At 41.7% G+C, this 14404-nt stretch overlaps 1 protein-coding gene across 7 annotated transcripts; it reads right to left on the bottom strand.

The window, feature by feature from the left end:
- Positions 1–55: 55 nt before the first annotated feature.
- trak2 (trafficking protein, kinesin binding 2) lies at positions 56–13875 on the bottom strand. 7 transcript variants are annotated; one of them, XM_055059689.1, is made up of 17 exons: positions 13792–13875; positions 11725–11915; positions 9769–9960; positions 7217–7276; positions 6791–6867; positions 6603–6719; positions 5966–6187; positions 5804–5882; positions 5558–5688; positions 5399–5473; positions 5180–5317; positions 5028–5107; positions 4469–4609; positions 4096–4385; positions 3007–3507; positions 2825–2924; positions 56–2725 (listed from the first exon to the last, which is right to left on the bottom strand). In XM_055059689.1, exons 2-17 carry the CDS (start codon positions 11777–11779, stop codon positions 1942–1944), a joined length of 3042 nt encoding a protein of 1013 aa, XP_054915664.1. In that variant the 5' UTR covers positions 11780–11915; positions 13792–13875; the 3' UTR covers positions 56–1941. The 7 variants fall into 7 exon arrangements, with proteins under 7 accessions (XP_054915664.1, XP_054915665.1, XP_054915663.1 ...); XM_055059690.1 differs by lacking the exon at positions 7217–7276; XM_055059688.1 differs by lacking the exon at positions 7217–7276 and having other exon boundaries at positions 5028–5317.
- Between the last annotated feature and the right edge of the window lie 529 nt (positions 13876–14404).

Below are 14404 nucleotides of genomic sequence, written 5' to 3'. Positions count from 1 at the left end.
TCTTCATAAGTTCCTCCACAACATCCCCAAACAAACCTCTCATAATAAACCAGACTTTTTAATTTCAGTAGCTTTATTTTACAAAAGAGGCAACAACATAGGATTCTGATTACAGCTGGGAAACACCAGGAAGTTCTGTTTTTATTTTAGATGTTTAATCCATCAAAAGCCACAAAGCGGAACTTTAAATTTTACAAGGAAAAGATGGAAATACTCATTATGCCTTTATCAGAGGTAATTTTTTTCCTTTTCACAATGCTTAACATATACAAGCCTGAAATATTTATTTTTAACAAAAATAAAGTTTTTTACATCAATATGGATTCCCTCTATGTGGAGAAAAATGCAACATTAGTTAAATTATTAGCTTATATTGTTACCGGACACATAACATGTTTTCATTAATGTCAGGATTTAAATACAGATGTTACTAAAGGTTAACTATAGAACATAAGAGCAGATACAAGTTAATGTTTAGGCATTTTAGAAACTGATTTCAAGTACTTTCTAGGTGGGAAATGCTCCCACCTGCTGGCCAATGTTGGTATTGCATGTGCCCTTTCCCTTTAGTCTGAAGCTGACTTCTGAGAAAAATCAAATATGTTCAGTCCAGTTCAGCAATGATCCCCAGAACCGACTAAGTGCAACTAAAACATGGCAACAAACTTTATTGAAAATAGTGCTTGCCTCTATTTAAGGCCTCATATTCATAAAAACACACAAAACCTGAAGAAAAACGGATTCCTCTCACACCCCATTCCCTATTTTTAACATTTTGTCAATTTTGGTTTTAGCCTTGCTTTAACCTGTCCCCACCTGCCTTTTGACAGATGCATGCTGGGACATGTAGGCAATGTTGCTTTTCATGCAGATGCGTTTGCCACACCACACGGATGGAAAAGTTAAGGTATATTAACAGTAAAAATAAACCCATCACTGGTATGTTTACAGGCATAGCTGGACTACAGGATTAGCCTGGCAGTTTCATGTTATGCTTTAAGTCTTCTAGCTAGCGCCTAAGTAATAAAAGGAAGTCAGATTGCTCCTCCACCGACACCAGAGGCTCGTCTTTCTAGAAGCGGACATAATCACCATTTACGGGGGTTATAGGCTGGGATGACATTGTTCTACAGTTCTTCTTGCTGATTACAGAACAAGCCCTTGGACAGCAAGACTCTGGATGCTCAGTTGTTCAATCAATCACCACTTTCCCTCATGATCCAACAAAACAAACGTTCTTTCTTATCGACTTCCACAAACCCTCAGACACTTACATACTTTTTCAGGCTCAACTTTCCAATGTTTACCTTCATTTCAAAACATAAACAAACCAACATTCACCACTGATTTACAGAAAACAGTTCTATGAATGCTGGAAAAAAGCAAGAACGAGAAATACATTCAGAAGACACACAAAAGGAATGCAGAATATGGGGAAGACAGGAAAAAGGTAAAAAGGAGGCAACGGATAGAAGGAGATGAAAAGGATACAGAAATAAAAATAAATTTATGCAGAAAGGAGGAAATGAAAAGGAAGAATTCAGTAAAAAGAAGAAAGAACCTTTAGATATTAGGATTGGGAATAAAGTATAGTCTTTTCCAAACTGTTCTTTTTCTCAAATTATCCTCACTTGGAAACATGCCGAGATCAAGTTCCTTTTCCTGACTACGAAGGAATCCTGCTTCAAGTTGCACCTGAACATCCAGAGTCTCACGAGAATTACTGAAATGCAAACCCAACACAAGAGTCAAGCTAAGGCCAAGCGTCATGTCGAATGAGTACATTTAGAAAATTCAGCATCACTATAAACGTTCAATTGTGCTTTTCACCAACGTCATGAAAAGGAGGGACTGTTCTTCCCGCTGATTCCCTGACTCTTCTCTCCAAAATGTAGAAAGGAAAGAGTTTAGGTGGAGGTGCTAGCGATGTGACTCCTTCCTTTAGTGTTTTGAACTTCTTGGAGGGTGCGAGATGGAGGCAAGATGCCGGCGTCGTTCTTTAAGGTTTCCCCATGGTGGTGGGGGGATAGCTAGGGAGGTCGGATGAAGAGGATGTCCGGTTGACTTACTTCCTGCTCTGGCGCCAATCATCGCCGGGAGACTCTGATTGCGCCGCAGGCCGTCCATCAAACTTCCACCACCTGCCGACACAAACTTGGCGGACTCTTGGTGCGGCACTGGCGTGTCAGACTCTGAACTGTGCAGCACCTTAGTGAACCCCAAACGACAAAGTCTTTCTACCAGACCAACGCTGACGAGGTTAGCCTTGTCTCGGCCTGGCTTGGAACAAGAGGAGAGGCTGGGGGTTTGCTGAGAAGGGCTGGGCAGGTCAGGATGTGGAGCTCGGCCTAGGTTCAACCCGTACACATCTTGGAGAAAAAGCTCTGCAGGCCGTGAGGCTAGAAAATTGTCAGACGGATGTTGGCGGGGCTCTGCAGGGACAGGCGAGGGAGTGGGAGAGTGAGAGGGGGAGTTGGGCGGTGTGCTTGGCATGAGTCGCAACAGGGGTTGCCGTGGAGCAGATCTGGGCAATGGAGAGGGTACATCAGTGGAAACCTGTGCAGAAATACCCCTCTCTTGGACCAGTTTGGCCAAGCTGCAGGGGGGAGCTGGAGGGCGTCGGGGCGGGAAGGAGTCACCCAAACTCAGCCTGCAGGGAGTTACCGGAGTACTGGGACCCGTTCTCATGGAGCTGGGCGTGTTGGCTGAAAGGGACGACTGAGAGCTAGAAAACACAAAGAAGTCAAGAAAATGACTTGGAATTTAGAGTTATCTCAAAACAGCTCTTGCAAATCTGATGTTTCACCTTATTTTTTTGGCTTACCTTGGTGTGACCTGTGTGATGTCAGTAGGGTGGAGAATACGACAGGTTGTGAAGGTGTAGGTAGAGAAGGTGGAGCTCTGACTCTTTCCTGGGTTTTGGACTGAACACAAAACAAAGCTCATGAGAAAATCTCACAGTGATGTTGTCACATTAAAGTATTAACATTTTAAGAAAAACTGTACCACAAGAAGAAGATGTTGAGGTGGAAACTCTAGTTTGTGATTGGACAGCTGTTGCAGAAACTCCTGGAATGGGAAGAGCCAATTGGTTGGATTTCTCTGTGACGTGACTGGGTGTCAAACAGAGGTCCAAAGGGACAAAGGAGGAAGTGGAAGGCGCTCCAGGTGGTGTTGATTGGATCGAGGGGGGAGGGGCATTGGTGCAAGGTGCAACAGAACGGTTTCTGTCCTCTGATGTGGATGAACGGCGAACGTTAAAGGTTATCCCGCATTCCTCCTCTTCCTCATCCAGCTCCTCTTTACCCTTTTCAGCTGTTCCTTTCTCAAGGGCAGCAATCTCTCTGTGCTCTTCAGCCTCTTCGTCTTCCTCCATGTCTGACAACCGGAACATGGCATCCTGAGCCAGAGGTCGGAAACCCTTTGTCACAACCCCAGGGTGCGGGTCTAAGATGGTGGCCAGGTGAGGCTGGGCGAGCTGCTGCCAGTGATGAAGCGTCAGGGAGCCTAAAAACAAACATAATGTGATCTAAATTTGGAAAGAACAGTGCATATTGGAGCAGAAAGTATAAAATCGTTCAATTTCATACTTAGTCATGATGGCATTTTGTGCATAGAATTTTAAATTTGGAAAAACGTTCTAACATTACACAAAAAATAAGTTAAGTGCAGGGAATACTTTTCTATTTTGAAGAAGACGAAACGGTTCACAAGTTAATGTTACAATGCTAACTTTTGACATTTAGCTCAAAGAGTTAATCAAAAATATTGTAGTTATAATGTCTGAACCAACACCTATTACTCACACGGCAACTGCTTTAAATACCAGTTTACTTAATTGTGACAAACCTTTGCTCAGATTAGCAAATGGCACTAGCCAGTTAGAATAATCAAGCTAATGTAATTCAGCTAATTTTAAGCCAATTTAAATATTTTTTAGTAAATACAAAAATGCATAAGCTAAACATTTTCTCCAATAAAAATAAAACATTTAAAATTTAAAGAAATTTTTAATAGTAATTTGCAAATTAGATTTAAGAATGTTAGTGGTGCATGAATTTTCTAATGATGTTTTTGTTGCAGTGGAAACATTACCTTCCATTGGTTTGACGATTTGAAGTTTCTCCGGCAGGAAGGTTTTGAAAATAGTGGAGCCAACTGTGAGATCGGAGAGGTTGGAAAAGGAGGAGAGCACGCTGCCCATTGGGGAACTGCCCTCGCTGCCAGCTTCTGCCCCCGTCTCATTCTGCAACTTCTTCTCACGCTCCGCCTGGAAGAACTGACGCTCAGACAGGAAGTTTTGCCGCCTTAAAGAGAGTCGATGGAGAGCTTTGGTGAGGTCATTTCCTCCTGGTTGTCCTGGCTTTCCCATTCGTACCTCATCCCTGCAAACACGATATGCATCAAAACTTAAAGACTTAAAATATGTCATTACATCGTGACTGTAGGTCAGATACAGGTTTCTTACCCTTCTGCTGACTGGAAAGGTTGGGAGGTCATTACTAGAGAACTCTGTCCAGAACCGGGGATAGGCGGGGTGGCCAAAGCAGCGCGGGACGCTGAGGCGTTGACCGAGCGGACTGTTTGGAAGACTCTCTTTTGAGAAATTCTGACAGACAGGTAAGAATAAAAATAAGTTTTGTTTCTAATTTGTAAATGTTGACTATATGCAGATGACATTGATACAAGTAATCTTTTTAACCCTGTGCACAGTCTAGCAGGGATGCACTTCACTTTTCCAAGTTTTTTTTTTTTGTTGTGTGTGATTTCAGGAACTGACTGACTGTGAAATCTGCATGTTGGCATTTTAAATTATTTTGTTTCGGTACATTTAGTGCAAGACTCAATCTATCTAAATCAAAAACATTGTTTGTTTTCTAGAAACTGTACAGAGCAGAGCACATTCCTAATATATGTAGACAATACCGTTACATACATTTTATTTCTTAAAGCTTAAAATGCTTCAACTAAAGAGTTGAAAGTATGAGTTGAAATCTGGAACAAACAGTCAGATTTACATCTCCAACCTTTGGTCTTGAAAGGCGGTTTCCTCATCGATGCTCAGCTCTCTCCTCATTGAACCTTCAATCTCTGCTGCCAACGATTCCTGTGTGGGATCAGATTTTCTAAATAGACCAACTAAAATCATTTTTACACATATAATAAATAGTTTTCTTACCATGGGGTAGAGGCCGTATGAAAGATGTCGTCGCATCCCGGAGGAGGGACTGCTTCTGCTGCGCAGCTCTCTGATCTCGTCCTGCGACTCGTGGAGCATTTCCACACACTCTGCGTTCCTCTCTGCCAGCTCGTTCAGCTGCCAGAGCGCAAACATAGGATTAACTTAAAAAGTTTAAATATTTGCAACAATAATGCGAACACAAAATCGGATGCGTACCTCTGCTGTTAGCTGTCTCTGAGCATCTTTGGAGGCCTGGAGGTGGATCCTTAGCTCTTCTTTCTCCAGAGCCAGCTTTAGAGAACCAACAGAGAGCAAGTCTTTACTCAGTTTTTGGTCTTTATGTGGGTTAAGCTTCTAAAATCCAGGCGTTCTCACCTCCTTCACTCTGTGTTGCAGCTCTACAATCTGAGAAAGCAGCTGAGCGATTTCCTCCTGGTGTCTGAGCAGCTCTTCATTCTTCTGGGACAGTTCATCCGTTAGAGACACCATCTGACTGTTGGACTCGCCTGTGAGGAGGAAGATGCGTCAGGAGGAGGTAAAGTTACCTCTGTGTCTGAAACAATCCACGTTTTGTCACATTACAAACACAAATTTCACTAGAGTAGATCAACGGCAACTCACGTAGTTCTTTGACGCAGTCGGTGACCAGCTGCTGCTCCTTCTCCTCGTATGTCATGGTGTCTTTCTTCAGCTGACATGCCTGGAAGAAAAATACTGTCTTTTGGAACAAATCTACTTTTTTTTCCATTTAATTCTTTAATTTCCACCTTGGGAGCTTAGTACCTCAGACCTCAGTGCCTGGTTCTCCTCCTCCAGCTCCTGCAGCTTGTTCTGCAGCTGCTCCAGCTGGCTGAGCGCGGCGGAGGCGGCAGCGGCCCCCCCCAGCAGCTGCGGCTGCTGTTGCGGGGTCGACACTGCGGCGTCTTGCTCCCCCTCTTCCGAAGCGCTGGCCACGATCCGGAGCAGTTCATCCTTCTTGTTTAGCTCATGCTGCAGCTGGTGAACCTGGAATGTAGAAAATGTGGAATGTAGGGCAAATTTAGTCAAACATTTGATTTGAATTTGAAAAGTCTGATCAAGTTTAAAGCTTAAACTTTCAACTCCTATTTGGAGTTGGGTTAAACAAAATAAAAAGTTACAATTTTATGGCCATTTTGAAAATTTCAACCACGTTTTAAGCAGATGAAACAGTTATGTAAATTTAATTTCCACCGCAGGGCGAATTGAAACATGCTGAAAAAGAAGTGAAGTTATTCAAAAATAAATAAGTATAAAACAAACTTTCAAAGGTTTTAAAACAGACAAAGGCTTGTTATCTCTCTCTGGCATCTTGTTCCTTCAATCTCATTTCGTTCTTTTATGGCGTAAATGTGGAGACTCGTTCTCTAAACGTTACATGCCATAATTTGTAATGAGTTACCTGGTCCACTGCTTGTGCCAGCTGCTCCTCCACGGCATCGTTTCGTTCCTGCAGCAGGTGGTTTCTCTGCAGAAGAGACTGACCAATCCGAGCTGCAAGCTCCAGATCTCTGTCTCGCTGTCCAATAAGAATGCAGGAGGTCACTACAGTTACCAGCTGCCAAATATTTGTCATCCAGGGATATCTACCTCTGCCAAAAGATGGGTGACCACTTCGATGTCATTGTAGGTTTTGGTCATCTGCTCGACTCGATCGGCACTGAGGACTGAGCCAGAAAAAGTTTTTTTTTAAATAACTTTAAGCTAGTCGACACGTTATCAAGCATGCACATGCAACCAAAACTTGCATTCATGCGCCTCAAAATAAAACCAGTTTCACTCCAAGCGACAGGAAATGGCTAGCATGCTACTTTCTGTTTATCAAAAGGTTCTGTCTACTCGCAACACACCCAAATAAAAGACACAGCAAACATATCTAAGCGTATTTCCTGCTGTTCTCTACAGGCAGAAGGCAAAAAAAGGCTCCAAATGAAGGGAAAGTGAAGCCACTCTCACAACGATGTTAAATGTAGAAAGTTTCAGAGTAACAGGAAGCGGGAAGGGAGAGAGGGATACCTTTGGAGAGGCTCTGAGAGCCGGGATGGGAGTAAGGAGAGGGCTCCAAAGCAAGATAAGCTAGAGAGAAGGGAGAAAGACGGTAGAGTTTAAGAAGAACGCAGTGCTTTGCAAAAGTATTCAACACGTTACGACTATGAATTTTAATGTATTTTGATCAGGATTTGATAGATTTTTAATCAAGATTTCTCCTCAAATAAGAGTGTAACAGTATTTGGTTAAAAATCCTCAAGTACTGCATGACTGACCAAATTATCAATCATTTAATATTTCACAATTACACAATCAGATGGACCAAAATATAAAGTTAAGGGGAAATTTTGGTTTTCTAAGGATGAAAATGACAATAATTCAAGTAAGCAACAAAATCAGGCAAAATAACATTTTTTTCAAATCAATAAACACCTTATAAACTTTGACAAAACTACAGGTGAGTATCTGTATCTGGTAAATTTTTGGTTGAAATATGTTTGTTTTTCATGCAATAGGTAGAGAATCCAGAAATTTCACTCAAGTAAAAGTACTTCATAATGAAATCACTCAAGTAAACCCTGTACCAATAAATGTAACACAAATGTACGCCACACTTTTCAATTTTATTTCTAAACAAAGAGCAGACGTTTTCCTTCCACTAAACCTTTCCCGGTTCATCAAATATAAGTTCAAGAGATCTAGGACTTCTGCAAAGCACTGTTGAATCAACCTGCCTGTTTTTAAAAGGAGAATTGGGCAGAAAAAAAGAAACTAACGAGAAGAAATGAAGCGTGAAAGCAGAAGCTTTAATAAACCACATTAGCGTTCTGGAGCTCTGAGGTTCTACTCATTAGTCCGATCTGCTGTTAGCACCTGAGTGGGAGTCAGCGGCGCAGCACAAAAAGCTCCCCCAGCTCCACCTGTTTAAAGAGAAGCAGCAGCTTCACACTCCAACAACGCTGGACTTGAGCACTACAATCATTTCCTTTTATTTAAAGTACAAAAGCCACAGTACATTAGCATAGCCAACAGTTTTAGCTAAAAGATAATAGAAAGTAATGATTAAGAACAAGGTGGGGCAGCAGATCAGCTCCTGTCCTTCGTAATAAAAGCAAATTAAATCAGATGAGCCCGTCGTTCGGTAATCCGAGCCCCTCGATGACCTCTGGGTCCGGCCGGCTGAAAATAACCTCGAAAGATGGCCGCAGCGTGTGCTCACACATATCTCTTTACCTCGTGGCTGGAGCACGTCGCTGTGGTCAAGGCGATGCACATCCATGGTCTAGTTTGGATCATGTTTAATCTCGCGTTTACTTCATAAGTTCCAGTGAACGAAGATGGCTGGACTCTGGCCACAATGAATTGCATAACTCAACAGCTTCTTACTTAACGAACTGCGTCGTTTTGACATTTATGAGTTTCACACAGTACAACGGTCGATGTCTGGTTGGACCTTTGGTTCCAATAAACTAACTAGAATGTAGAGGAAAGTGGAAATGGCAGTATAAATAATTACTAGGCTTTAAAATGGGGTCAAATGATGGTTTGTTTTGAAACAGGGTTGAACTTTTTCCTACAGATGCTGTTTCAGTTTTCTGGCTGATCACTGATCTTTAAAACTCTGACCTACCAATCCTAATTTCTTTTTTTTTTACCTGAAAAGTTTTCCTTTCAGCAGAAAAAAATGGGACAGTCGGCAATTTTCAGGCCAGATAAGATCAGTTTCAGTTTAACTTACAGAAAATCAGGGTTGATTCCCCTTTTAAATTTTACCACAGATTCTTAAATGGATTTATGATGAGACTTTGACTAAGTCATTCTAACATGCTTTCAGTCTGAATCATCAAACCAGAGAACCTACTTCCAACTTTTGCTCTTGGCAAAATGACACTACTAAAGACAAATTAGTGAATATTTAAATAAGGTTGTGTATTAATTAGAAATGATGCTTTCTAAATATAGTTCATAAGTCGTTTTTGTGGTGTCTGTTCGTTGATTGCGCACCGGACATCGTTTAAGAGCTATCAATAGTCGGAACAAGCTGTAACAAAAACTCTGCACTTAAAATTGTCACTTGGCTCTTCAGTTCAGACTTTCGTTTCTGTAGTTTTTATTCACTGGTTTTATTGCCAACTGCATTTTAAAGCAGTTTTGATGCAGAACGTGCAGTTGTTGCATTTGTAAAGAAAACAGGAAGTTGTCTCTTTGACTGGAAACTCACTTCCTGCATACCACCACTTGTTTGATTGGAGAGTAAACAAAACTTGAGATTTACCCTACTTCCTTTCTCATGAGCAAACCATTTCAATGCAGCGCTCTCCCTGACCTTGCTGATAAACACAAGGAAACAGCAGCATGCTAACGGCTCACCTTCCACAGCGACGGCATCGTACACCTCCTCATTTTGGATGTTTAAACTCCACATTATCCGTGTTTCTTCCCTACTGTCCTACATTCGCCCTAGCTCCCCCCAGTTAGACTCGTGACTCTGGCCTCTGTGCGTCCCTCTGGTGAGGTCAGTGCATTCCTCTTTAGTTCACACACACGCTGGTTAGAAGAGAAGCCGGATGCAGTCTTACTCATATAGCGCAGAGTCTCTTCGGCCAGCATTGGTGAGATGGAGCTGATCTGTGCGGGGGTTTCTTCTGGAGAGCAGCTGGGGGAAACCACCCAGTCCTGACTGTCGGACAGGTAGAGGGAGCCGGACCCGGCCGAACACGAGCCCAGGGAGCTGGAGGTGTAGTGCCTCCCGCTGCTGCCCAGTCCTTCATCTGGAAACCAGGAACATATCCCGATCACGTTTCCAATATCAAACTCTACTCATAATTACAAAACACAACCGCATGGCATTCTGGAAAACGTCGGCATAAGAAAAGCTTTCCTCGCTTTAGCCAAGCAAGGTTGAATCAGCGAACCTGTTGAGTCACTTGAGCAACAGCAGTTTCAAGTTTTACCTCTTCGCTGTTTAAGTGAAAACTGTGGATTTCAGATATTTAAAACAAAAAAAAACTAATCAACGCTCAGCGATATCGACTGATATAAAACTTATATCGTAATACGTTTTTCAAACGTGTGTGTATGTCAATATGAACAAATATTGTTTTATTTCGCCTCAGAAGCGACAAATTACATAGTTGCTAATGCATATTTTCAACCATGCTTTGTTTGAAAAACATTCTTCAGTTTAAACCAGTGCTTCTCAAATAGTGGGGCGGGCCCCCTTTGGGGGGCGCGGTGCGATACCTGGGGGGGCGTGTGATCCGGGGGAACAGGCTTTTTTTGGCGGTACTAGTATAAAGTGTAATTGCGCACAGTAGGCGGCAGTGGCGCTCTCATTGTTACTTCTGTCACGTTTGCGACAGTGCAACATTTTACGACTTACAAGACAACAGGTTTGCCTTGGTTAACAGTGTTAAGTCAACAAAAAGCTCCGACTGCGTTCTGTCTATGGCCTCCGTTATTCAACAACCCCCAACATGAAAAAGTTTTTCACAGGGATGAAAAGAAAAGCGGAGAGAGACAAAGATAATGAGACAACAGAAAGTCAACCGAAAGCTAAGAAGAGGAAATACGACGAATCTTATTTAGCGCTTGGCTTCACTGTGACTACAGTTGGAGAAGAGGAAAGACCGCTGTGTTTGCTGTGTCTAAAAATGCTCGCAGCGGACAGCATGAAGCCAAATAAATTAGCGCGTCACTTAAATACGTTACATCCCAATCACGCCGATAAGCCGCTAGAGTTTTTTCAGTGAAAAAAATGTTAATAAGGAAAAAATGTTATGCAGAGATGGATAGTCACGGTGGGGAATGGGGGGCGCGAATAGTTTTCTTCTTGCTAGGGGGGGCGTAACGGAAAATAATTGAGAAGCACTGGTTTAAACCAACATTACCCATAATGCAGCTCTTTTAGATGTGTAGGACTCAGCTGTTAGATGAGATGAATTGTATTGCTCACCATGTCTCCACATTTTCATCAGATTAAAGCAGTGACACACAGTATTATTACAACCGTGATTTTGTGGCGCTGCTATGTTATCGTAGCAACGTACTGTGGGAAAACCAAACACTGGCTCTAAAGCAGACATTTTGTATGTCATTGCCTTTGTACAGTTTTTAAATTACGTCTCAAACACCTAACAGGCCATAATTCGTTCACAAAAAGAAGCAGCTCTGGCTTTTGTAGAGCAACAGGAAGTATGTTTGCTCAGTTTAAGTGAATCAGTGTGTGTGTGTGTGTGTGCGTGTGTGTGCTCTCTTGGGTCTGGTACTGTACTAGTCAATGACCTTCCACTTGAGCAAATATGTGGTTTACTGGGCTAACATGAGCTAATAATAGCATCTGGCCCAGAGACTCGGCATACTGCACTGAGGGAAGGAGGGGCAGAAACATATTTTTTACCCACCAATCTGAGTTCAGAAATATTACAATATGCTATGTACAAAGATTTTATTATCCCTCACATGTAAGTAAGTCAAATCAAACAAAAATAATTTGAGTTATAAACAAAAAAAAATGGCATTGTCGAATTCCTGACCTGTCTCAGTGCTTGATTCCTTCTTTTCCACTGCCCGGGGTTTCACTTCAAACATGTCCTGTCCTCTGGGTGGGAGCGAGGGGCCCCTCTCCCAAAAAACACAACACTGGACAAGACAGGAAGACAGCTACTGCCATGACATCACATCCTGGTGCAGTGCTGATGGGCCGTGACCTCATGAACACTTTTACCTGCAACAGAGTGAACAATCCGGGGATTACACAGCGGCTCCAAGAGATTCTGACCTACAGATTAGGAGAAGGCATTTTTGAAAAAGTCAGGAGAAATTAGGGCCACAGCTTCATAACCAACTGTAAAAAAATGTATCCAAACTGAAACAAAGCAACAAATAAATGGATTATAAAATTGTCCTTCAAGAAAAGGGATAGTTAAGACCAAAACACCAAATAGATTATTTTTGTCACCCAGTTTTTGGCAGAAAAACAGAGAAAAGAGAAAAACAGTAAATCATGAAAATGTTAATTATTGAGCTCAGTTTAATTTAGTTTTATCGGGACATGTCTGTGCATCTTTGTAGATTCTGAGTGGCAGGAATCAGGCCAGGGGAAGGACAAGAGTCTTTGTTCAAGGTCTGATTACGCAACAGTAAAGCTGAAACAGCTGGCATCGTAAAAGAGATTAAGGCGGATGTTTCGCACAAAACCTTAGTCTGGAAATTTTTATCCAGAAATTCCAAACTTTGGAATTTGAAACCATCGGATCTCTGATTGTTGAGACTTCCATGGCAGTTTGCACCAATTCTTTGCACCAGTTTGTTATTAGAGTCAGAGTAAATAGATTCAGGATCCATTATGTTCCTACTTGCCATAGCTCTTCAAATACATGCTTCCTGTTTCCGTGATTTAAAAAGCCGGGGCCAAGCATCTGTGAGTCAACTGAGGCTGACACAGACCGCTACTCCAACACCGCTCTCTTCATAATGTTTACGAAACCCAAAGAAATGAAAAGCTTAATGTTGGTTCCCAACCACAAACAGACATAAAAATGACCTACTTACTAGAGGCAACATTACTGAGACCGTAAAACCACAGTCCCAGCTGCTTACCTCAGCTTTTCACATCCCATCACATCTAAACTGCATTCACCGGACGATCCAATAGAAAGTGACACAGAGCCGACACAGCAGTGGAAGATGGCAACACATCAATAATAAAGTACAAACTGAGGTTAAAGCCGTCATTGGGAACTCCAGCAACAACGAGCATAGGATTTACAATGAGTATTACACAGTGATGAAGCTGGACTTCATTACACAAAGGTGGGCAACTCCCTGGAGCCCCAGCTAATAATGTCCTGCAACTTTTAGATGTGCCTCTGCTGCACCACAACTGAATAATAGAATAATTAGGTCATTAGCAAGGCTCTGGAAAACTTATCTCCCCATTTCATTCCAGTATTTTGTACCTGTGGCACATCTAAAATCTGCAGGCTCTGGAGGACTGAAGTTTGACACTGGTGCCCTAGCTTAATAGTATTATAACTAACTAGTCATTTACATCACTGTGTTTATCAAATTTCAACCATGAGGACATAGACTTTGACTAGATCATGGTCCTATTGAGCAACACAAGAAGCTGGAGTTTAATGTCAAACTTATGCTCATTTATCAGATGTTCTCTGGGAATTTTCAGATTGCTCCATGCTTCCTCTATTTGTAAATTATGGCTCAAATACTAACAATGTGTTTTGCTCGTATTTGTCAGTATCAGATCCTTCAGCCTACTTCATGTTGTCTGATGGGTTCCTTACAGTAATTTACAGTTATAAAATGAAAGCGTTGTGGTATGAAGGCGTTCACTGATTTGTTATTAAATACATATGCCAGAGATCAGGCTATTATTTCCACAATAAACAAAATAGGCAACAGTTGTTCGATAAAAACAGAACGAATCGCTTCCCGTTAGCTTAACGCTATTCTGTCTCGTGCGCTTCGATGACAGATTCTAGCCGTTGCGTCAGCGAGCGGCTCCTCCGCGAGCTCAAAAAAAAAAAGCGATCACAGCCTTATTTATGTTTACAGCAGCAGTTGGTCACGATCAAACTTACCCGGTGTCAATAAACTTCCACTGCATGGGATATTCCAACGGTACAGGCTGAGAGATCCGTTTAGCGAAGCATCAAACAATGGAGAAGAAGGATGGCGACGAAGTTGGCCTGCGAGTGGTAGTTCCATATTTGGGCTTTTGACTAAAGGAACATTCCGCCACATTTACCACTTCTGTATTTGCTGCAACACCATTGGGATCTGAACTTTTTGCCATAGGATAAAAAAATGTCACTCAGACGGCTACCAAATAAAAAATTTTCCCACACTATTACAAAACTGTTTCTTTTTACTTGTTCAACAAACTCATATTTTAATTAAAAAAAAAGCAAAGTATTGTGACTTCTGTAGAAAATAAAGCTGTAAAATCAGTAGATCTAAAACAAGACTTTCTAACTCCATTACAAATTAAGAGAAAAAACGTGGTACTTCTTGATTTGTTTATTATATGTATTTAGATTTTGAGTGTATGACCATGTTGCTTTGACAAACTAAATCTGAACAGATTTTTTTTTCTCTGTGAATGATGGACTGTATAAAGGAAAGTTTTGTTTACAGTTTGAAAATGTAAAATAATGATTTTGTCAGCTGTTCTTTTTCCTTTGTCTGATGGCA

This window comes from Poeciliopsis prolifica, unplaced genomic scaffold (genome assembly GCF_027474105.1).
Source record: "Poeciliopsis prolifica strain line A6 unplaced genomic scaffold, Auburn_PproV2 SCAFFOLD055, whole genome shotgun sequence".
Classification (NCBI taxonomy): domain Eukaryota; kingdom Metazoa; phylum Chordata; class Actinopteri; order Cyprinodontiformes; family Poeciliidae; genus Poeciliopsis; species Poeciliopsis prolifica.
This window is presented reverse-complemented; position numbering and strand designations above follow the sequence as displayed.